Source organism: Leuresthes tenuis, unplaced genomic scaffold (assembly GCF_036924035.1).
Source record: "Leuresthes tenuis unplaced genomic scaffold, fLeuTen1.0.hap1 SCAF_22, whole genome shotgun sequence".
Taxonomy (NCBI): Eukaryota; Metazoa; Chordata; class Actinopteri; order Atheriniformes; family Atherinopsidae; genus Leuresthes; species Leuresthes tenuis.
Genome location: NW_027325376.1, coordinates 16538224 through 16561267, shown reverse-complemented (window position 1 = coordinate 16561267; position 23044 = coordinate 16538224). Strand labels below are relative to the sequence as shown.

At 39.9% G+C, this 23044-nt stretch overlaps 2 protein-coding genes across 3 annotated transcripts in view; both read left to right on the top strand.

The window, feature by feature from the left end:
• Nucleotides 1-15724, top strand: part of htr2cl1 (5-hydroxytryptamine (serotonin) receptor 2C, G protein-coupled-like 1) — a 151362-nt gene extending 135638 nt beyond the window's left edge. The window contains exons 6-9 of the mRNA XM_072376537.1: nucleotides 7322-7485; nucleotides 7578-7731; nucleotides 10379-10614; nucleotides 12525-15724. Coding sequence (XP_072232638.1) covers nucleotides 7322-7485; nucleotides 7578-7731; nucleotides 10379-10614; nucleotides 12525-13082 — 1112 coding nt within the window. The 3' untranslated portion in view covers nucleotides 13083-15724. The remainder of the gene's footprint in view (nucleotides 1-7321; nucleotides 7486-7577; nucleotides 7732-10378; nucleotides 10615-12524) is intronic.
• Nucleotides 15725-21909: 6185 nt separating this feature from the next.
• The window catches only part of LOC140282128 (actin-binding protein WASF3), a 37383-nt gene continuing 36248 nt past the window's right edge, over nucleotides 21910-23044 (top strand). For both annotated transcript variants that reach the window (XM_072376707.1, XM_072376706.1), the window contains exon 1: nucleotides 21910-22183. The gene's annotated coding sequence lies outside the window, so the exon portion shown is untranslated. The remainder of the gene's footprint in view (nucleotides 22184-23044) is intronic.

The following is a 23044-nucleotide window of genomic DNA, read 5'->3' as shown; positions in this document are numbered from 1 at the left end:
TCAAGTTTAAAGGGATTAATCCAAGACAGAGTGACTTTAAAATTCTCATCAGGAGCATAATCCAGTAGATTACTCAGAATCAATACTGGCCACATTTGCATGATTGTGTTGTTTACATTCATGCTGTCAGGAGAAAGAAGTCTATTGATTCTGGACACACTCCTAACTTTCCATCTCACTGTGACACTGTGGCGAACAGCTTATTTTCTTCTGTTTGTCTGAGCAAATTAGTTCTACTGATTAAAACCTAAAGCATGTAGTTCCTCTGGTACATAAGAGAGGCTCCATTTGTCATTTCACTGAGGTGTTATGACCATTGAGTTTTTTTCACTGAACCTATATTAACCCAAGAGCAAAACATCAAACAACACATCTGGATGTGAACTCCACCAACATTAACTTGTGGCTTTTGAATTACTTCCTTCGGTTCCCTTTTGAGAGGGAAAAATATCCCACCATATTTTTGTAAATCTGTTTGCCTTATAAAATTCAGTGGTTATGATATCTTTTACATATTTTGTGAGACAAGAGCAGACTAGCAATGGCTTTGCTAAAGTGGCAAAGAAATACCTCATAGCAATTTTAAAAAAAAAAGGTTTTACGCTAATTTTCTGTTTTACCCTGACAGGAGCAAGTTGTACATTTCCACAATGACACCCCTCAATCCCTTCCTTTCCTCTCACCTTGTTAGACTCATTTCCCACACAATTTTCTATAGTATGTGTGTGTTCTTGTGTCTTGCTCTGCGGGTATCCGATGACTTTTAAAACTCTTCTCTCAGCGCAGTCTTGCTCTCTCTGACCTCTGGTTTCGATTGATGTCATTTCCTTGCCCTTTAAGGCCCTGTAGGGTCTCCATCTCTCACCACAAACACACACATAAACACATTGATACACACATACAGATTGCCTGAGCATATAATTATATCTACTGACCTTACAGTTAAAATGGTTCCATGGAAAGTCATTGCATTCGTTCATTGAAAACCCCCTTAGGATAAAATGGTGCAGATTCTAAAGTCACAAGGATCATCCAGGAGAAATGCATATGCGCTAATGGATTCCTGTATGAGACTTAATACATGTGAATTGTACGCATATAATTGTATCGAAAACTATATATTTAAAAAGATGTTTTACTCATTTTTAGATTGACAAAAAAATATTTTAAAAGAACAAACCTTTGATTAAACACATAATATATTTTGTTTCATACATCTTTTTTAACAAGTTGAGGCAAATTCCTGAGGCGTGAGTGACATGTCTGTGAAATGCTTTGAAAAAAACGTTCCATGCCTGTCTTTGGTGGTAAAGCTTTGCACGATTATGTTAATGTGAATCTCGACATAAATGACACTAAATCTTAAAGCATGTTAATACACTATGAAAGAGCATTTAGGACCTAGCCGGAGAGCTCACACTAGCATACTCAGCAAACTGAGCTCAGACTACCAACATATCAAAATGGGAGAAAAATACTCCAGTGGCAGTATTATTCTCAAATACTGTTGTTCCTCATATGTAGTTTGACCAGAGAAAGTTGGCTCTGATCACTCTTTAAGGCAATATCTCATCATAAGTCATGCAGTAGACTAGCTCAGGTTGTTAAAACACTGTACCACACACAGGAATGTTAAAATTATGCAACAGCCAGCCTCAATGGTAAGTAGTCCAAACCACTTCATGTTGCATGAAACAGAGTTTGTACCATTTTCACAAGTTTGAAAGTCAATGTGTATGAGCAGATTTCATCTTCAACACAGCCTGAATCCTATTAGACGAGCTTTCTTGTCATTTCTTTATGTAGTCTTCAGGAATAGTTATCCAGGCTTCTTGAAAGAGTTTTTGTCCAGTTTTTGTGTCATTTGTCATTCTTTAAGAATGGCTTCTTGACGGCAGTCTTTCCATGGAGACCATGTCTGATGAGGCTTGAGTAAACGGTAGATGGATCAATTGAAGCTCTTTGGTGTAAAAATTAAATTTTGAGTGTGTCAAATTGTATTATCTGTTTTTTTTTTGTATATGCAACCAATGAAATGAGAACATTGTTTTTTTAGACAGGCTGCTAGTAGCGAAGTGCCTAAAGATACATCTTAGAAGTGGTTCTTTGCCAGACTGTCTGTTCTGTATAGACAGTAGACAGTGCTGGTTCATCCCATCTTTTTTATACTTGAAATATCCATAAGTCTGCAAAAAAAAAAAAACCTTGGCTCTTTGGAAGTGAAATGTAAAGAAAAGAGGGGAGGCTTAAGATTTTTACACTGCTCTTTAGAAGAATCTTACAGTTACACAAGTACAATACAGGTAATTATGTGTCGGCTACTTTTGAATCAAATTAAATGTCTGTTTTCTTTTTGGCATTTCATTGTAACCCTCAAGAGATGGAGCACCACAACACTCTGTTATGATTGAGGTCTGAGAAGGCTTACAGCAATCAATGCTTAAGGATTACCAATGAAACATCCAACTGAGGATGTCTTAACTCACCATGAAGAGATTTAATGCTTCTTTTTTACTTTTTGGACTAGCTACTTCTGTCCCTTGTCCCTCCTCAGATCCATAAGGCCTGAAGCATAGACTCTCATGTACCAATCTTGACACAATAGTTTCCTCTTTTCTGACAAACCTGAAGGTAATTGAGTTTGCCAGGTGTCAGACAAAAGGTCGTGGAACTGTAAGAGAACATTTCAGGAAACAATTATTTTTTTGTTGATTTTGTTTTGTTTTGCTGTTATGTTTTATACAATGTTGTATAGTGATTTGTATCTCTACAACAATTACGTATATTTTGGATTTTGCAGATTTTTGGCAACAGTCTCCCTCAGTATAAGAGTATGAGTTTTTAAAAGCTTAAAACTTAACACATAAATACTTAAGTCAGAACTTTAAGAAGTCAAGCCTGAAGTAGTCAAGATCGCAAGTTAGTGATCTCATTAACTTGAGACAAAGGTTGTTTTGTCGTGATAATATGTTGATTATGACATTATCTCAAAATATCAAGATTTGTTTTCTCGAGATAACAAGTTAGTTATTTCAGCCTGGTATAGTTTGTTTTCTCCTCACCACAAACAGTGGGATTGCTTGGAAGGTAGCTATTGGCGGACTTGTAGTGGAGTTGGTTAAACTTTTATCTATGACCACAGACACCACTTTCAGCACTAAAGAGCAGGAGTTTTGTAAACTCACTGCAGCAAACATAATTAAAAATGCATTTAGGTGAAACAGAGCTTAAATTAAATTGGGAAACTAGATGGATGTTTTTGCTTTGTTAGTTTGGGTAATGCATTTCAAAATTTCTAATAGTTTCTCGGTATGGAGTATATTATCATGCCCTCCGGATATGTTTTCTTCATTTACAAGCATCTATTAGCAAACGTTCTTAAAACTACCCTAAAATGAGATTATGGAACTTTTAAAATCAACAAGAAACAAGTGGGGGCTGCACGGTGGTGTGGTGGTTAGCACCGTCACCTCACAGCTAGAGGGTTCCAGGTTCAATCCCTGCCTGGGACCCTTCTGTGTGGAGTTTGCATGTTCTCCCCGTGTATGCGTGGGTTCTCTCCGGGTACTCCGGCTTCCTCCCATCATCCAAAAACATGCATGTCAGGTTAATTGGTGACTCCAAATTGTCCGTAGGAGTGAGTGTGAGCGTGCATGGTTGTTTGTCTCTATGTGGCCCTGTGATGGACTGGCGACCTGTCCAGGGTGTACCCTGCCTTTCGCCCGATGACTGCTGGGATAGGCTCCAGCCCACCCGCTACCCGATTAACGGACTGTCGGTATAGAAAATGGATGGAAGAAACAAGTGCTTACAGATAAATTAGATTTTTAGGGATCAGATTTCCCACCTTTCAAGAAAAACATAATCTCTAAACATTGAAGGAGCAGCAGTTTGTGTAATTCTTTTTCTGTTGATCTTCTCTTGTGGATTACTAAGTTTATCATACTAGTTGTACTGTTGTTTTGACAGTTTTCCTCCTGCTCATTTGTTAGCGTTTGATTTGTTTTCCTAGTTTTGTTAAGGTTTCATCTTGGCCAATGTTTGAATTGTCCACATGTACACCTCGTTGTCCACTATATAGTGAGAAAGCCATTTGGCAGTGTTTTTCAAAATTTCAACTTTTCATTCATTATATATTACACTACATAGTCATCATATGGTCCACTAAAAGTAGTGTACAGAAGCTGTGCACTACATTGGTTGAAATAGACCATCATGCATTGTGACCTGCAGCCAGAAGATGATGAAGCCTGCTAATGCTAGCTACCACTAGCTAGCTACTTTCACAGCCATAGCTAACTTTAACTTTTGCAGCTTTTTATTGTAATTTTCATATCTGTTGAGAATGCCAAGAAAGCTAATTCTCTGCAGATGTCACAACTGTGAAGTGGCTTTTCTTCTCTTTTTTTTCTGCCTGCGATGAATATCTGAATGTCTTATATTCAAGTTGTTCAGTCTAAACCAGGGATGTCCAATGTCGGTCCTCGATGGCCGCTGTCTTGTAGGTTTTAGATGTTCCCCTGCTTCAACACACCTGATTCAAATGAAATGGATCTCTTCAAAGGATTGTTAAGCTCTGCACAAGCCTAATGATGCATTGATCTGAATCAGGTGTGCTGAAGCAGGGAATCATCCAAAATCTACAGGACAGTGCCCTCAAGGACAGGATGTGGACATCCCTGGTTCATCCCTATTCAATTTCTTTCTGTTATTGGATTTTTGGATTGCATTTTTGCCTTGGATTGCTTTTCATGGATAGGATGAGCACTTTGTGTGAACTAATACCTTAAATTCTCCCCTGCATACTATTTGAGACAGGATGAATAGATCATGATTTAGATCAGGTCACTGGAAAAAGCCTAATTTGTCCGATCTAGTTGTATTCACAGGTCATTCGTTTTTTTTAGAGAAGAAAAAGATTTTCTCGTAATGCAAGCCAATCATACTTCTCTGAGGTGTTTGTGTGTATGTGTGCAGTCAGTTGTAACACTTGCATTTGGGAGGCTAACAGTACTCCACATTGCATTTTGATGATGGCCTGGGCAGTAGCTGAGCAGGAGAAAATTATGTACCTTGCGCTTACACCAGCCCACACTTCGAACATAATGCAGTTCAGATAAAACTGAAAGGTCCTACAGTGGTGCTCTTATTTTCAGGAGCTTTAAATCAGGAGCTTTTTCTCTCCTCAGAATTTCGGTCCTCTGGTCAGCAAACAGAAAAGTCTATAATAAAAGAAGAGCATTAGTCAGTATTATCATCATAGGTCAGAAAATCAGCTCAGCCTTGAAAGGCTTGTTCTCACTTCATCCTTTTATCAGCTGCGTTCTCTCACAGCACCAAAGCACCTCTATGAACATAATAGATTTTAAGAGCACTAATAGCATGTTGATTTATTACAGGCGTAGCTCTCATTACCTGCCTAATGTGTTATTCTACAATGAATTATGATTATTTACTTTCATTATCATAAAAATAGAGACTTCACAGCTTTATGCGCAAACCAACAAATGTGTTTTGGGGTAGGCTTGGGGAGATGACATTACATTTTCTCACAATGCTTTATGATTTTTATTTGAAAGTGGCTCTCTTCTAATAACTCTTTCCCCATAAGCCTAAAGAAGCTAATCTAACTTTGAAATCACATAAGCTGTTTATGGTCAGTATTAATGGGAGAAAAAAAATCAATTTGCCAAAAAAAGCCAAAAAGAAAATAGTGAGTGTGTGTGTGTGTGTGTGTTTGGGGGGGGGGGGTTGTCTTCACATCATTAAACTGATGAAGGGGACTAGTTATAGCTATTTTCTTTTAGATTCTCATTCTGGAGAAAGACTTGTTTTGTTTTCTTTCACTTAGCTCCTCCACTCTTCCAAATTCATTGAAGCGAAATTGAAAGCGTCAACAAGCGGGTAACTGTCTAAAAGAAACTTCAACTTAGCATGGTGTGGACATGGCTTCCTCTTTTTTTTTTTTACCTGAACAAAGAAAAACAAGATATAATTTGCCATTAAATGAGTGATAAACAAGCACACAAACACAGCTTCAAAATAACAGAATAGAAACTACTCAAATTTAGTTCAGATTGTTTCTACAAAAATGACTGAACATTGGACTGAAGATTTATAGCCAAACTAACAAGGATATAACAATTACCTAGCATAACATTGTAAGTTTTGCTGCAGTAGATCGCAGCAAAACTTAAAAAATACGACTGTTGTAGCTTTAGTTTTTAAGCAACGTTAAAGCACTGTTAACCTTTTAAGGCCTTTGTGGTTATAAAAGTCTCCCATGAAAAACATTTAAAAAAATATGATGATACATAACATGCTATATTGGAGCTATTTCGCAAAAAAAAGAAAAAAAGCAACATTTTTTTTACTATATTGGGGCTAACTTGCTCCTCAGTAGAAACGCCACTGAGAGAGCTGTGTTGCCAGGGGCATTAGGCCGTGGTGGGGTAAATTGGTCTCAGGGCAAGGGTCAGACAAAGAGCGATTCAAAGATCTCAGTGGAACAGCACCAGTTGAGAAAAGCCACCTCACCCAGGAAAGGGAAACCGGGGAACGCCCCTGGAGTCAGACCTGGAGGGTGATCTCATCTGCAAATGCCTAGTTCAGCCTGAAGAAGCAACAGGAAGCCAAACACTTGCAGAGAGAACATTCGAGGTTGGGTACAATGCAAGCTGGGTGGCAGGTGAAGGTGGGGGCCTTGGCGTGTCGATCCCTGGTGTTGCAAAATGACTGTTGGGATTTGAAATGTCACTTCGCTGGCAGAGAAAAAGCCTGAGCTGGTGTGTGAGGTGGAGCTGTGCCAACCAGGTATAGTTCTGGATTCTGAATGGACCGTGTTCAGGACCTCCATTGTGCATGCGACTTCCAAGTGCTGTGGTCTGAAGGTTCTCGGTGCCTGTCGTGACAGTAATAAGAGGACCTGCTGGTGAACGCCAGTGGTGAGGGAAGATGTCAAGTTGAAGAAGGAGGCCTTTCAGGCTTGGTTGTCCCTTGTTGAAGGGACCTGAAGCAGCTGACAGGTACCGAGTAGTAGACCGAGTGGCTAAAAGGGCTGCAGGGTTGGTGGTTGCTGAAGCTAAAACTCGGGTGTGGGAGGAATTTGGCCACCATTCAGTGACTCAGAAAGGGAAAGCAGTCTGTCCCAGGTTGTGCTTAGCCTGGATGGAGAACTGCTGACGTGAAAAAATTTCCAGAAGCTTGAACCTCAGTCTATTAGGAATAATCAGAAGCAAGTCCCGGTCTAAAAAATGACAACTTTTTTCCAACAAAATAATAAAGATTTCTGCTACTCCCTTTTTATTTTTTACCTCTCTAGGTGTGTCAATGCCTATTCCAGTGATCGGCCTCCACAATGAGGACAAGGTCTTTGTCAACGGCAGTTGTGTCCTCAATGAGGAGCGGTTTATGCTGGTTGGTTCTTTTGTGGCCTTCTTCATACCACTGGTCATCATGGTGGTGACATACTGCCTCACCATACAGGTAATCTTTCATATGTAGGTTTGTGCTTGTGGTTGTTTTCCAGCTGAACATGTGTTCTTTAATGATGTCCTTAACTTTCCTCTCCTCTGCAGGTGCTCCAGAGGCAGGCCACAGTCTTCCTGTGTGAAGCAAAGACTTCTTCCCAGCAGCCTTTGAGCACACCAGCAATATCAAGCACGCTGCAGCCTCCTCCAAGCACATTCCAACTTTCTCAGCTTAATAAACTTGCTCCTCCAGACTCACAAGGTAAGCACAGATTTGCTTGCCTTGTGAGCTTTTGCTTGACAAAACCCACACGGTAGACTCATGACTTTGTGTTTGCAACCCTTGGGAAAATTGAGTAAATTTTATTCTCACTTAATTTCCATTTTAATGATGAAATAAGCTTCTAAGGCAGCTTAGCACAAACTACTATGCTCCGTGCACACAACCCATTTTTTCTTTCTATGTCATCTTCCAGCTATGAATCCTACAACACTACTTACATGAACGAACCTATACATCTTATCAATTCATAATAATCTTATATTGATGTGATACTATGTATCAACCCATTTTTTTAAAAAATAAATCACTGATCACTACTAAATCCACACCTTGACTATTGAATCACAGTAACTGAAAGTACACACAGGTGGCATTGTGTCATTGCATGGTGGCGTGTATGCAATAATTTTAGCCTTTTCAGTTTCATTTAGCCTTCTTCCTTTAGTTTGGGGGATTACTTCTTTGTTCACCATTAGAACATCCATTGTGACTGTGCATAAGTCATACTGGATTCTGTCACATCAGAAGGTTGACTAATATTCGTGCCTTTGACTCCAGCAGGAAAGTAGTAAAGACGGTGGGAAGTAGTCAAACGCTTGCATCACCATCCCATCGTCCTGTCCTCTCCTGCAACTATGTTTCCAAAAGAGGTGGACACTGTGTAAAGTGTAAATTCGAATTGAATGGAAAGATTTACAAAACAAGTCGTTCATATTTCAATGAAAACAGTACAGAAAGGGTTCATAAAGTTTGAAATGTGAGAATTGTTTTGAATAATTCTTTTAATGTATGCTCATTTTCACTTTTGAGCTAGCATGTTTACAACAGTGTTACACAACCTTCACTTTTACCAACACTCTCAGCATTTTAGGACTGAGGAGAATGGTTGCTGTGGTTTAAACATTTTTCCATTTCTGATAAAGTCTTGATTCTGTGACCCTGCGTGCCAGCCGATCCCATCAGATTGGTATCTGGGAAGTTTGGAGGTTCAGCTGACCGCCTCAAACTTTTTGTCATGTTCTTTTAGCACTCCCTGAGCCTTTTTTGGTGGGCCCAGTATTGGTCTGCTCACCACAACGGGACCGGTCAGTAAAAACTTTTAGGTCGGTAGCAACTAAGCAATATCCATGTAAATACCTGGATGTAGAACATTGCATTAAAACAAAATGAGCAGTCCTACTCATTAAGGATTTTCTTCACAGATGTACAAAATACATATGATATTTGTATTAATACAGCCCCATACCATTATGGACCTGGCTTTAAACTGGATTCCGACAACACACTGGATGGTTCCTTCCCTTTTTCTCGATTACTAATAAATATTTCAGTTTTTAATCTGTCAGACCACAGGGCAGCATTCCATTTCACCTCAGTCCATCTTAAAGGATCTTGCACTCACAGAGGGTGGCATGTCTGGATCAGTTTATACACATCTTGATGATGAAGACATGGGGCAGCTGTGGCTTAGAGATACAGTGAAGGCCGGTGGTTTGAACTCTGGTGGCTGGCAGCTTCCCTAGTTCACATGTCGAATTGTCCTTGGGTAAGACACTGAACGCCACATTTTCCCAAGTGCATTTAAACGTAAGAATCTAAACACTAAGAAGTCCAGTAATGGACTGGGTGTGGGAATGGAAGAATGTGGCATGTAGTGTGAAACGGGAGATGAAAAACATAAGATGAAAAAGGCAGCTCTCTAACAGTTAATACAATTTCTGTCTGTTGTGAATTATGTCTGTGGATGCAACAACAAGCTGTGTTCAGTGACACTGGTATGGTGTGTCTACAATTTTAGAAGCATGGTGATCTTACAAAATGAAAAGTACTGTCTTGGGAATCCAAGCAGGTTATGTAAACCGTGAGATTACGTCAACTGTCAGGTCTTGCATCTCTATACTGTACAAGAGTAAAGTGACTCTGATTGCATGTCTTCTACATTTATCGCTAGGTGGCAAAGATGCTGACTTTCTGCTTATGTGCAGCTTTAGCATCAATATTTTAGCATGTCATAAAGTATGCATCCATCAAGTGTATATATAAACCTTTTTGCAACATTCCTAGATGGAGTTTTCAGTGTTAGGCATGAAAAGGCCATTTGTCTCTGCCTATGTCTGGAAAAAAAGTGCTTTTACTTTGATGTTACTAAGATATCATTGAAAGATGTGTGATGCGGAGGGGGCAACTGCACAATAAAAAAAAAATTTCTCCAACAGCAGCAATCTGATCCTATCAGTTTTGTCCACATACATGCAGCTTGTTCCCATTTAGAGATAAAACTGCACGATGTGGCAGTCTTCCCCAATTTCTATCTTATCCTGTAGCCATTCCAGACGGAGAAGATTTTAAATGGAATGTCAACACATGTTTAGCCTTCTCTTCACCTCTATCAGCAGCCTTGCTTATAAAAAAATGTGGCATGGTTCTTACACAGTCAGTAATGTTGTTGGCTTTTAAGGCAGTTTTGAAATTCTCAACTGACTATAATAAATGTATAGATGCAATCTACATGTTACACAGTGTTTGTGTTTGTCTTGAGTTTTTGCAAAATAAAAGTTGTTTTCTTCAATTCGTAAACCTTTAGCTTTACGGATTTTGATTTGTCTCCCTTTTGCCCCTCCCGAAGAGTTAAAGCCCCCACCCCCTCAGAGCAGGCGAAACACCCTGAGCTGCCTGCAAGGCGCAGAGCCCGGCATCCTGCTCAGTGCCTCTGCTTCAGACAGCATCAGCATCATTCCCAGCTCTGACGCGGCATCGCAGCTCAGCTCTCCGGCTGCAGGGCCAGGTCGGAGTGACACGTCAGGTTGTCATGGGCGACGGGGGATGATGCAGGCCATAAAAAATGAGCGACGGGCCTCAAAGGTGAGAATAAAAACTGGAGCTAAACCAGACTGCTTGTTGCTTATTTCAGAAAAATTGTACGTAGTAACAGCTGGTAACTGTATATATCTAAATACACATCTACTATCATACGATTTTACTGTTGCTTTACACGTTTTGTCATAATTCTTGACTTAAAATGTCAAGATCTTGTATTATAATAGATGTTTTACAATAAAAGATGTGTTGTCATGACATTTGTAAACAGTAATTATGAATATTTTGCATAATATATTCATATATATTCTTGTAAAAACAAAAGTACACCCTTTATCATTTTTAAGGTTTTATCTATCTGGACATAAGCATAATTTTTAGGCTAATACAGTCTCATATAAATACATATGACATCACACATTTAATTATCTATTTAAACAAAAACTATGCCAAACTGTACCAGAAATTTGGGAAAACCTAAGTACACTCTCATTGCTTCTATGGAACCTAAAGACAAGTTTTGTCAGTTTGCTGGTTTTGAACATTCAGGTGTGTGTTGACATGATACCAAGGAGGAAAGACTGATCAGCACTGATCTTAGAGAAGCAATTTGTTCCAGCCCATATATCTGGGAAGAGTTATAAGACCCTTTCCAAACAATATTGAGTCCCTCATTCTACATTGATAAAGATTATTCTCAAGTGGAAAACATTCAAGACAGGTGCCAATCCTCTCAGGAGTGGACATCCCAGCAAGTTCATCCCAAGATCAGACCACACAATGCTCAGAGAAAAAAAAACAAGAGCTACATCTCAGACTCTACAGGACTCAGTTAGCATGTTAAATGATGAAGTTAAAGACAGTAGAAAAAGACGTTGCTGGAAGGGTTGCTGGAAGAAAGCCTCAGAGTTTCATCTGCACAAGTCAAATGTATTCTGGAACAACTAATGAACGTGTAAAATAAGCCATGCTCCATAAAGCTAAAAGGAACTGCACAGCTAGTAATAAGTCACTAAGGGCTCATTTATGGAAGCACATACATTTTGTGTTCACGCTTTGCACAGCTCTGCAAAAACACACGTCTACCTGGTTTGGCATTTTGCTGCGACTTGGTTGCAGGCTCAAAAATATGTGGAGCAATCTGAGATGTAGGCTACTCATGTTGGTGCTGTTGTTGTTCCTCTAGCTTAGCTCTGTCTCCTGGAGAGACAGAGGTCAAAGTGGACAAAGATATGCTTTATGATGGAGGGAATCTGAAGATTTTAAGAATATTTAAGTGACTTATCAACAACATTATGTTGCACAGTAATGTTGAGTCAGTTGAGCCATTGTTTGGATAAAAATAGTAGAAGTAAGTTGCTTGCTTCCATTGAGCAATGTCTGCTGTGAATCAAGATGATAAAAATCCTTAAAAAAATAGACATTCATTTGATTTTCTTTTAGACTGTGAAGTTGTGAGTAAATATATCTAATTTGTCTCTTTTTGAGCACCAGGAGGAGTGAGTTTCTCTGATGGAGACATATCCTTGTGGCATATTTTAAATGTCTTCTCTGAAATATTTACAAGAGTTAATGTCTCAGGTTATGAAATCCAGCCAGACACTTTGAACAGCTTAAAAAAAACTTGGAGTGCTGCCGGAGTCACACAGGACTGAGAGGGTGCTCAGCAGTGGCTCCAAATTAGTCTTGGGTGAAAACCAAAACTTCTTTTTACCTATATGAAAGATTTAAATGACAGCAGAAGTGGTGCAATTAAAAGGATGGAACAAACATCTATCTATGTACTTTATGGTGCCTGCAGTTTGAGAAACTTCAATGGGGGATTTATTTTTAAGTTAACGAAAAAAGAAAGCTTTAAAATTAGCTTCCCTTCTTTTTCTACTTGTCTTTTTGTATGATTTCCTCTGTTCTATTTTTTTTTTTCACTTTTGCCCCACCCCTCTTTATTCCTTTAGGTTCTGGGAATTGTCTTCTTCCTCTTTCTCATCATGTGGTGTCCCTTCTTCATCACCAACGTCACCTTTGTACTTTGCCGTGGCTCCTGCAATGAGTCACTGCTTCACGATCTCCTCAACGTCTTCGTCTGGGTGGGTTACATCTCCTCTGGAGTCAACCCTCTGGTCTACACCCTCTTTAATAAGACCTACAGGAGAGCCTTCTCCAGCTACATCAGGTGCCAGTACAAAGGGGCCAACGCAGCTGGACAGGGTTGCAAAACCCTCCTGGTGCCTCCACAATGCCCTTCCCATTCCGCAACCCCTCTTCTCCCAAGCAGTCACGGGAAAGCAGGGGTGGACCGCAACAGTAACTGTCGCAATGGCAGCAGGGGGGATAATGGTAGGCTAACGGTGGACCCAGAGGACACGACCGATGATGGGACGCAAATGGGATTAGTGACACAGAGCCCGACTGAATGCCACAACATCGGCATGCTTTCAGAAACTGAACCAGAATCAGAGCTCTCGCTCATTAGCTACAGCCCTGCCTCCAAAGAACACACAAGCAGCGTGTGACTGCATGCTCATATCGTCTTTTTAACCAAACTAGGTAGATTATTGACAGGTTGGTGCTTGCAGACTGCAGCCTTTGCACCGGTTTTGGCTGTGCACCTGTAGTGGGGACTCTTGTGAAAGGACCGGTCTTGGAGAGCCTCATCTCCACACAGAAGTGCACTACTTATATCTATTTGGAGAGAAAGCAGAAGAATAAACCTCAAAGGTGAAGACGTTGGATCACTTTCACTAGGATTTGGGAAAGACAAACTATATCTCTGATGTGTTTATTTTCATTTTGTTTAAAAAAAAAAAGTTAGTTTTCATACCACGACTAGAAAATGTAGGGGTCAGTCAGGCCTTTATGTGTATGTAAATGTGCTCATCAGTCGCTAACTGTGGTAAACTTCATGGGGCTTGAGGTATCGACTGAAACTGGGAGGAAGTGAAACAGCTAGTGAAGAGCTAACTCATTGCTAACCTGATATGAAGTCAAACGGACCCTCATCGAGTCCCACTGATGCAGGTTACAGAGTCAAGAATCAACCACCAAGTCATCTGGGTCAAACTATGACTTCACAGAGCCTTCACAATCAGTCAAAATGCAGTCTGAGCTCTTCACAAAGCAAACTCAACCAAAAATATAATTTGTGCTGTCAGGATTGATGGCAGCAGTCTTGAATTCCTTCTTAATGAACCTTTTCAGCATGTGTATATTCAAACTATTCAGATGACAAAAGGAGAAAATTCTTTTAAGGAAACTTTCTCAAGGTTGCAGTTTACATGAAAGGATGAGATGAAGGAATGTACTGCTGGTCTCTAGTAGGATCACAGTGCCATCTGGTGGCCACATAGGTATTTTTGGTTAAAAAGCTGTAAGGCCAGGGATACCCACATCCGGTCCTCGAGGGCCGCTGTCCTGCAGGTTTTAGATGTTTCACTGCTTCAACACAACTGATTCAGATCAATGCATCATAACCAGGCTTGTGCAGAACTTTACAATCCTTTGAAGAGATCCATTTAATCTGAATCAGGTATGTTGAAGCAGGGAAACATGTAAAACCTGCAGGATGTGGGTATGCCTGCATTAGGCTACTGCTTCGATTGACCATCACAAGCACTTTCGAAATAATTTAACTCCAGACGTTTTGTGGAAAATCATCAACAGAGTTTAAAATAAAAAGGGAGAAGTTTTTAACAGAGTGCACAACTATTCTTAAGATGTTGTCGTTAATAGGGACAAAAGATATGAACTTGTTTTTGTCATCAACCATGCTTGAAGTCATTAACTATTAGTCATCATATTTTGTAAAATCTTCCCCTATCTGATTCAGTCATCTTTAAACAAGCTAAACATGGTAAGACATCAAGTTAATTAGTACACAGCCACAGTTCAAGAAAGGCACAATCAAGACATAAACCTGCTATTAGAATCCATTGTACCTGCTGGCTCCATGAATTAGATAATTAAAACTGACCATGTGTTTAAATTTATTTCACTTCACGTTTTCCACGAATAAAGAAGTAACCAAATCTAATTAGTGACTGTTATTTAGAATACAAAGACAATGGAGGATCTGACCTGAAGGAGAAGACCTCCGAAATTAAGCCACCCCTTATCAGAACATCGTTGCACTCAACACCATGCTCACTCAGAAACACACCACCCCAGTTTGATGTTGATCAGATCAACAGTTGTCCATACAGGGAGGAACACACTATCAGATGTGATTTATTACTGAGATTCTGCATCTCTTCTTACTCTACATTAATCATTAGCTTGTACGTCAAAATATTCACAGCATTTCCAAGAGTGCATTTTGACTGTTTAATATTCAAGTCATCTGTGAAGCACAGATGAAAAATAACTTATGAGTCATTTACTTTTTAAAGAAGTCAGCATTTGAAGTCAAGTACAGTCATTAGATCAGTGCCATTTCTCTGCAAAAATCCCTCAGCTGCAGGATTTTCTATGATGCTGCTGGCCAAATTCGCGCAGACCGGACAGGGAAAGCCAACAAAGAGAGGAGGGAATGCTAATTCCCTTGCATATTGAGCAACTTTAGTTAGAAATGAATAATTCAAGAAGTTAATCAAATGGACAGAGAATCACTGTTGGTTTTTAAAATGAAAAGACTCTCAAAGACCAAACACTTTTTGATTTCAACAAATGGGTCATTCAGTTTGAATTCTGCTTTATTTATACAGTGCCAGTTTATGATGTGTCATTTCAAGGCATTTTGAACAGAGGAAAAATAAATCCAATTCATTTGAATCATAATTAATAATTCATTGTTGTTCAATTCAATTATAATAAGCTTTATTCATATAATGTTAATTTATAAGAAAAATAGCCTAAGGAAACCAACAGATTGCATTCAGTTTAAGTTTGATTCAATCCCCTGTCTTAAACAAATATGGGCCGGCAGGTAACAGTGAAGAAGAGAACTCCCTTTTAACAGTAAATCCAGCAGAACCATACTCAGGAAAGGTGGCCCTCTGCCTCAGTCGGTTGGGGGTTAGAGGACAGGAAAGAGCAACAAACAAAAACAAAAGGCCGGGAACACCTGCTATGGGATGGAGAAAAAAAGGAGAGAAAATCAAAGGTAAGGACAACAAAAATGGCCTATATATTCGTAGAGAGTAAAAAGTAAAGAGAGTAAGGTAAGAAATTTTGCATGACATCGGGAGGGTGGGGGGGTCCTTCAGTAGTCTAGGCCTTTGGCAGCATAGCTAAAAAGATGGTTCAGGGTCACCTGAGTCAACCCTGATTTTAGCTTTTACGAGAGGACATCTTCTTCCCAAACCTATACAGGCACCTATACATGTGGCTCCTCCAAATAGCATCTCCATCAGCTGAGATCCCGGTGACTCCCTGCCACACAAAAGATTCATTGCTGTGATTTAAGATTTAAGATCAAATTATATTGTTTCATGAAGAATTTGATCTCTTAGACTATAATACTGCACATGAGCCAGTTGGTGAATTGTAAGGGAAAAGTACAGTGACTTGCAATAGAGAACTGGTAGCTGGGAGGGATAAGGATTGCTGGAGTTTGGAATCAAAACCCCTGTTCGATCGCAAAATATCTTCAGCAAGATTAAGAAAAAACCTAAAGTTTGGGGGCACATTGTTCTGCTGGAAGAATATATTCAGTTTAAAACCAGCAAACTCTAAACACTTGAAAAAGAAAAAACACTACCTCAAGAGGCGTCCGCTGAAGGTTCCCCCAGCCCAAACATTTGTAGACAGATGTCAAAAGCACAATTCATGAAGCTTTTTGCAGGAAGAATGGGGAAAAACTCCCACAGACAAGAACTGACAGACTCTTAGCTGTATACAAAAATAGTTACAAGCTAGAATACTTGCTATATGGACTGGTAATTAAGTACTTACCCCCAATGGTCCCATCATTCTGCATTAGGGTTTCTCCTTTTTATCTGCTATGGGCTTACAAAGCGGGAGTTTTTGCAACACTTTCCTCTCCACGCACCAAGAACTTTTCAAGAGCTAAAAATGGCAAACCAGCATCAACAGTCTTGCAAATATCATGCATATTTGACTTGTTAAAAAGATTCTTCCTGACCCTCTCAGATTTGATGTTTTCTTATCAATACTCAAAGGACATGAGTAGGGAAGAAAGAACAAAAAAAGTTGTCAACTAAATACAGTCTTACATCCATGTTCTCCAGGCAGTTTTTCTTCATCAACATGCAAAAAAGCACAACCACAGGTTGAAAACATGGAAAACAGGTGGTGGGAAGATTATCTGAACTTAATGGAGTCAGCCATGTCTGACCCGGAGAGTAAGGAGGCACCAAAGTTTTACAGCCAGGCCAATTAACTCGGTATGTTGCAGTTTAATAGCAACATGTTTGCAGTGCACCTGTGTGTACCGGGCTTGACTCAGATTGCTACCTGAGATTGATTTTCAGGCATTTATTGATTGTGTCCAGCACAGCGAATGAAATTGTGACCAGATGGATGAAAGCAATCACTTTGAAGAAGTAGGTGGAAAGATGTCAAGTGGTAATTTGATCTAGGTCTGGTATGCACAGCTGTTTATTGACAGATTTTCTTTGAAGGGGCATTGAAGGGCTCTATTTTTGGGCTTTTCATACTCTTTTTTCAGTTTCCACCGAATTTTGTATTTCCAACGAAGATGAAATATGAATGCAAGTAATGGTTTGACATCATAGGAACATACTTATTTTCTTTTGTTTTTCTTTTGCGAAGAATTTAATTTGAAAAACAACATTAGGTCAGGCTGTTCTCAAAAGTCAGGGGGCTGTTACCTTAGCCTAGCATGAGCAAGCTAACCTGTCTTGCTTAGACATAGCTTAGCATAGCACAAAGGAGAATGCAATGGAAAGACAAGGCTGTAAAGGGAAGTAACGGTTAGCTTAGTTCAGAAGGTTAGCTAAATAAAGCTAATCTGCTTAAGTTAGCTTTGCATCGGTAGTTTCATGGAACTATCAACAGGAAAGTAAAATTGTGATTCACTAATCATACATATCAGTGTCAAAGAATGTTAGAAAATCTAGAGGTTTCTGCAGTGTTTCCCCCTAAATAATGAATGAGAAAGATTTACTTTTGTTTTTCAGCTGAAATTGACTAATGCCCCAATGTTTTGACCTTTCAATTTCACCAGCAACAAACTTTCCCAGAGAGTTAAAAATCTCCAACGTTTGGATTCATCATCTTATAGCTGTCTCACTTATTCGTCCAGCATGCAACTCTGTCCCCAAGCAGCTATAAGAACAGCTGGAGCAACAGGTTGTCTGAGAATCTGAAAACCCCTAATTCCTTGATGAGCCTTCTTGTAATACCCAAGCCTCGGCTCCCTTTCAAGCTAGTTTGCATTGACACAAATCAGCTGTGTGGTTTGTCTCTGACCCAGCACATGAGGGTTAGCAAACTTTTCATGTGTTCAACCTTCTTCTTTTAAGCGGTGGCCATTTTCTAAACTATTTGAATTGTGAATGTGACACTTTTTTTTTTGAGTTTCTACAATGATTATGTCATCATCCACAAAATGTACATATATTTTTGTGTCTGATGCTGCAATTTATTTATTAAAATATAATTCTAATGTGTGGACAGTTGTCTAATATGTATATTAATCACACAGAAGCCCATCTAGTCAATAGAAAGGAGCTTTTCAGATATATGTCACCACCATTAAATATAAGTTAAATCCTGTGCACTGATAATTTTCTCCTGGGTCTAATTCTTCTGTAAATCTTTCTGAATCTGACCCAGTGAGCCACAGAGGAACCTCCCTTATAATGTGAGTTACATACCCATACAATTACATGGATGATTTATCCATTTTTAATCGTGTGTTGTTGCATTTGATACAAGAATGTTTAGAGTGCTACTACCCAATATTTTTGCAGATTACACTGGAATAAAGTGTAGTTACGTGACACTTACAAGGGGTAAGAGTTTTTGAGGACTTGACTGTTTAAAGGAGCACATGATTGCATATTAAATAGGTTCTTTCAAAGCACTCTTTATATCATTTTAAAAAGACTTCAAGCTGATTAGTCAAGAATGGAGGTGCAGTTGTCGAGCCACTCCTGTGCTGATAAGTTCTAACTTCAGCTGCAAAAGGTCCACCAGTAATCGCCCCACCCCTTTTCTGTGGTTCCAGCTTGTTACTGTTAAAGGTTCATAAAGTCTTTGTCAGATTTTGCACTGGAGCTTTCAAAAAGCGGGCGTGCTGTGTCAACTCTCCCAGCAGTTGCCCCATTGAGCCACAAGGTGCCACCAGAGTAACCTAAAGCATACAACAGTAAACTGTCACAAAGCGTTACAAAAGATAAGATTCATGAAACAATTGATGTATTTTTCGAGTGTATGCCTTGTCTTAGACTTTAAAAATCCAAAAAAAAAAATCTCATGTCTATGTTTCAGGTAGTTGCTTAAAACTATTTCACACTCAGCACACAGCAGTTCTAATGTTCTATAGAATATGTAAGACATTCAGCTTACCATTAGTTGCCCCCTTTATGCCCCTCAAAACTGCCGGTAATATTCCTGTGATTTGTTCATTCAGACTGTTCCGCTGGAAAACAGGTTGAGTAAGTCCAGCTGCACCGATACAGATAAATAAAAGTGGACTCATTTTGGGCACTTTAATAAAAAAAGATTTAAGAAAAGAAAAATTCAGCCAGAGGAGAGCTGGGGTGATGGCCGATGGGTGAGTTCACGTTTGTTTTGAAGAGACCTGCTATTTGCCTTTTTAATTGATATTACTTTCATGTTAAAAATTAGAACAGGAATCAATTATTTCTCACGGGAAATTTCACTAGAGAGAAAACGTTTTTGGTATCGTATATTTACAGAAAAAATCTAATTCAATTTGTGTGAGTCCCGAGATACATCCCGCTGGAATTCCCTCGGGTTACATCTCTTTGGGGTCAGCACCGCGGACAGTGACTCTGGAAGTGTATACTTACGGTGTCAGTGGAATCAGCACCGAGGACAGCGACAGACGCGGAGGAGGGACAACCTGAAGACGTCAGTTTTTAAACACGACGCCACACTGCAGCCTAGTGGTGGAGGTGGGGAATAGCAGCAGCGAGCGAGATTCTGGGATTTCTTAACACAGAATATCGTGCCGTTGATATAAAAGAAATCCAAACTGTAAAACCGACCGTTCCACATCGGTTTTACCAGTTACTGACTGTAAAGACTGGAGTTTATCCAGTGATAAATACAGATATACAGATATCTATTGTTTATCTACTGAATACTTATATATTCTCATGGCTGATCACCCTCATTTGCATGCATGTTGCGAATATAGCGTGTGTCTTGTTTTGTCTTTATAGGTTTTTTTCCAGTGTCTTGGCATATATTCAAATACTGGCAAGGTTTTTCCTTTCATATTATCATGTGACCTCAGTGGGTGTGTGGTGGACACCCCCGTGACGTGTAATTTATTATTTTTTAAGAAACACGCATTTTCAAGTGAGGCTTTTATTAACACATGCTTTCAATTGCATTTCCATTACGCTTTCGCTCATAACATTTCTAAACATTCCGTTAAGGTCTCGAAGTACTGTGTGTTGTAGATATTACATTTCCCTAAACTAATGACTGTCTGTTTTTCAAATATAAGCCTTTATGGTCTTTGGTGGGATGACGCCGGTAAAAAAAATCATATATATTGACATGAGAGAATATCTGTGGATTGTTTTCAACAATCTCCATGCTCCCTTTTAGCCTGTATTGGCTCTGTCTCCTCGGCGCGGCGGTCTTCTTGTACATCCCTGCCGCTCAGAAGGGCGGGTGGTGGTCTCGGCCATCACCGGCAAGAATCGGAGGCCTTCGGCCACGCTTGCGTTCTTCAACGGGTTTGCTGCGGCTCTGGTTTGTTCGGGCCGATGGCTGCGTCAAGCAAGCGAAATGTAACACTGAAAACACCGCCTATCGATACGCTTAGCTTTCAGTAGAAAGACTCAAAGTATTTACGAGCTTTGCGATATTATGTATGACGTATGAATTAAGCATTAGTGTATTGAAGAAAAATGTCGTGTTCATTTGAGAACCTGCTTCGTTGTCGCAATAACATGTTGTACCAGCCATAGCTGTAAGGATGGTGAGAAACAAACCTGTTAACGACACTGCTACAACAACGAAGTAACAAAGTGTAGTAGATTAAATTGAGCCTAAATATATTACTTAACTTTAAAAAGAAAAAAAACAGGACTTTATACGACTATCAATGATAATTTGGAGTTGGCAAAATAAGTCCAAGAGACACCAGCTCATTGTCATAGTTTCCTGAGCTATAATGTTTTACATGTTGTGTAACCACAAGTCATAAAAAATAAAAACATCATATTCTAATAAAATTTAAAACCAATTAGGTTATATTAAAACGTATATTCTCTTTAAATGTAATGCATTAAAACATGCAAGTATGCAGAGAACAGATCATTCACTGACAGAGCTAAAACAATAGAAATGATGACACATGTTTCTTGTGTTTAACCTTTTTAGAATTAAGTTGTAGTTCCAAATTTAATATAGCAATAAGTAGAATTGTATTTATGGGATTTGTTAATAGCGTTATTGAAATAACATAAGAAGTTAGGGTAAACTTAATCAAAGTGTACAATAAAGTAGAACGTGGTTGGTCATTTAGTTCATACCACCAGAATAAATTAACTCAAAGCACATTTAAAAGTGAACTTTTAAGAGAGGTGGAAAGATGTGGCAAGTCTAATCCTTTCACACAAACCACAAGATAGCAAAAGTTGCTAGTTTCTCAGTGGCTGCCCAAACTCAGCCAGATGTCCACCAGACATACCCCAAATCTATATTTTTTTCCTTACCGTAACCCATATCAGAGCAAGATTACAATATTTGGGCCTCATCTGGCTCATGTCATAGGCCACAACACACCTTTGGGCCATTTTCGGCTACACTAGCTAGTGTAGTGACTGACCCATGAGTGCTGAGAGTGGTCCAGATATGGTCCAAATGTGTCTGCTGTATGTGGAGGATGTCTGGGAACTGATCAAATCCTATTGTCAATGTCAACTTGGTCTTCATACGTTCTTAAAGATTTTAGTGTGTGCAAAGTTGTTTGTAATTTTCAATTGACTTGTTCATTTTTATTCAACAGTAACAATGTAAATGGAACATTTAATCTGAGCCTAAACAATCAATTCTATAACACATTTTACAGGTTAAAAACAACAGCAACAAAAAGAACAATAATAATTTGAGAGCCAGTTGAAAACTTCCTCGTATTCACGTTCTTTAATCGGGTCTCTTGTTTTGAAATAAACACCGGAAGTGGTCTATCTTCGCATTTGGCCTCAACTTGACCCTCATCAGGTCGACAGACGCTGCCTTGGAAACGACATAAATCCACTCCACGCAGCTGGGTTGCGAGCAGGGACCTACATTTCCTCACATCAAAGGCTTCCGCCCCTCAGCTCCTCTTCCACCTCTCCTCCATCCCTTCCTCCACCCAGCCAGCCTCCCCTGCGCTGCGAGCATGGATGATCTGAAATGAGGCGCAGAGGCAGGAGAGAAGGAACGGCGAAAAGCGTTTGAATAACCGAGAGAAGGAGAAGGTGACGGGAGATACCGCAGCCAGGTAAATCTGAGCGGATTTTTAAATCGGCTTTGCGTGTGACAGCGATGGTGTGCACACACGTCTGCTGCGGGAGCACGTACGGGGGGCAGGGAGGGTGCATTTGTTGTTATTGCATCCTTACTGTACGCACTCAGAAAACACAATGCGGCCGCACTGACAGGGAAGCAGCGCGTGGAGACGCATGCATATGAATGTATCTATACGCACCTCTGAAGGCTCGCTCTCGTGTTTTTTTTCGTCTTCACCATTTTCTCCCGGTGACCGATCGTCTCCCAAGCCGGTCAGGTGCCTCGTCTGTTTTTTTCGGCCGCCACAAAATGTCACCAATTCTCACAAAACTGGTGAGAAAAGAGCAATGGGGGTCGCAGAGGAGGTGTGCCGGGGGGACTGGTCTGTGACAGGGATCCTGCTTTCTGTCAGCGCTGCTCAAATAACTCAATTTAGAGAGATAACCCTGCCGCACGATGATATTTTCATTCTGACACAGTCATTTGCAGTTGATAAATGCAGACGTTTCAATGTTCAGACATGCCTAGTGCGTTGGAATCGTTAGCATGTTGTGCATTTACATTTCTTAGATATGGAACCGGCCACCTGGATGCCTAGCTCTCATGCCAGCTTCAGGTGTAAACTATAGATTACAGATGTGTCAAGTTTTGTTATTGCTGGTGCTCCTGTGGTTCCGTATGTTTGTTGCTGCCCTCCATGAAGGCCTCCTGAAATCTGAATCAAGGCAACCTCGGCCGCCTGGGGGGCGTTGTGCAGATGACTGTAAATTAACTGGGCAAGCAAGGGATTTGTGTGATTGAGCTTGTACAGTGTGCTACCCTACACACACATAACGGAAGAAGTTACATTCCC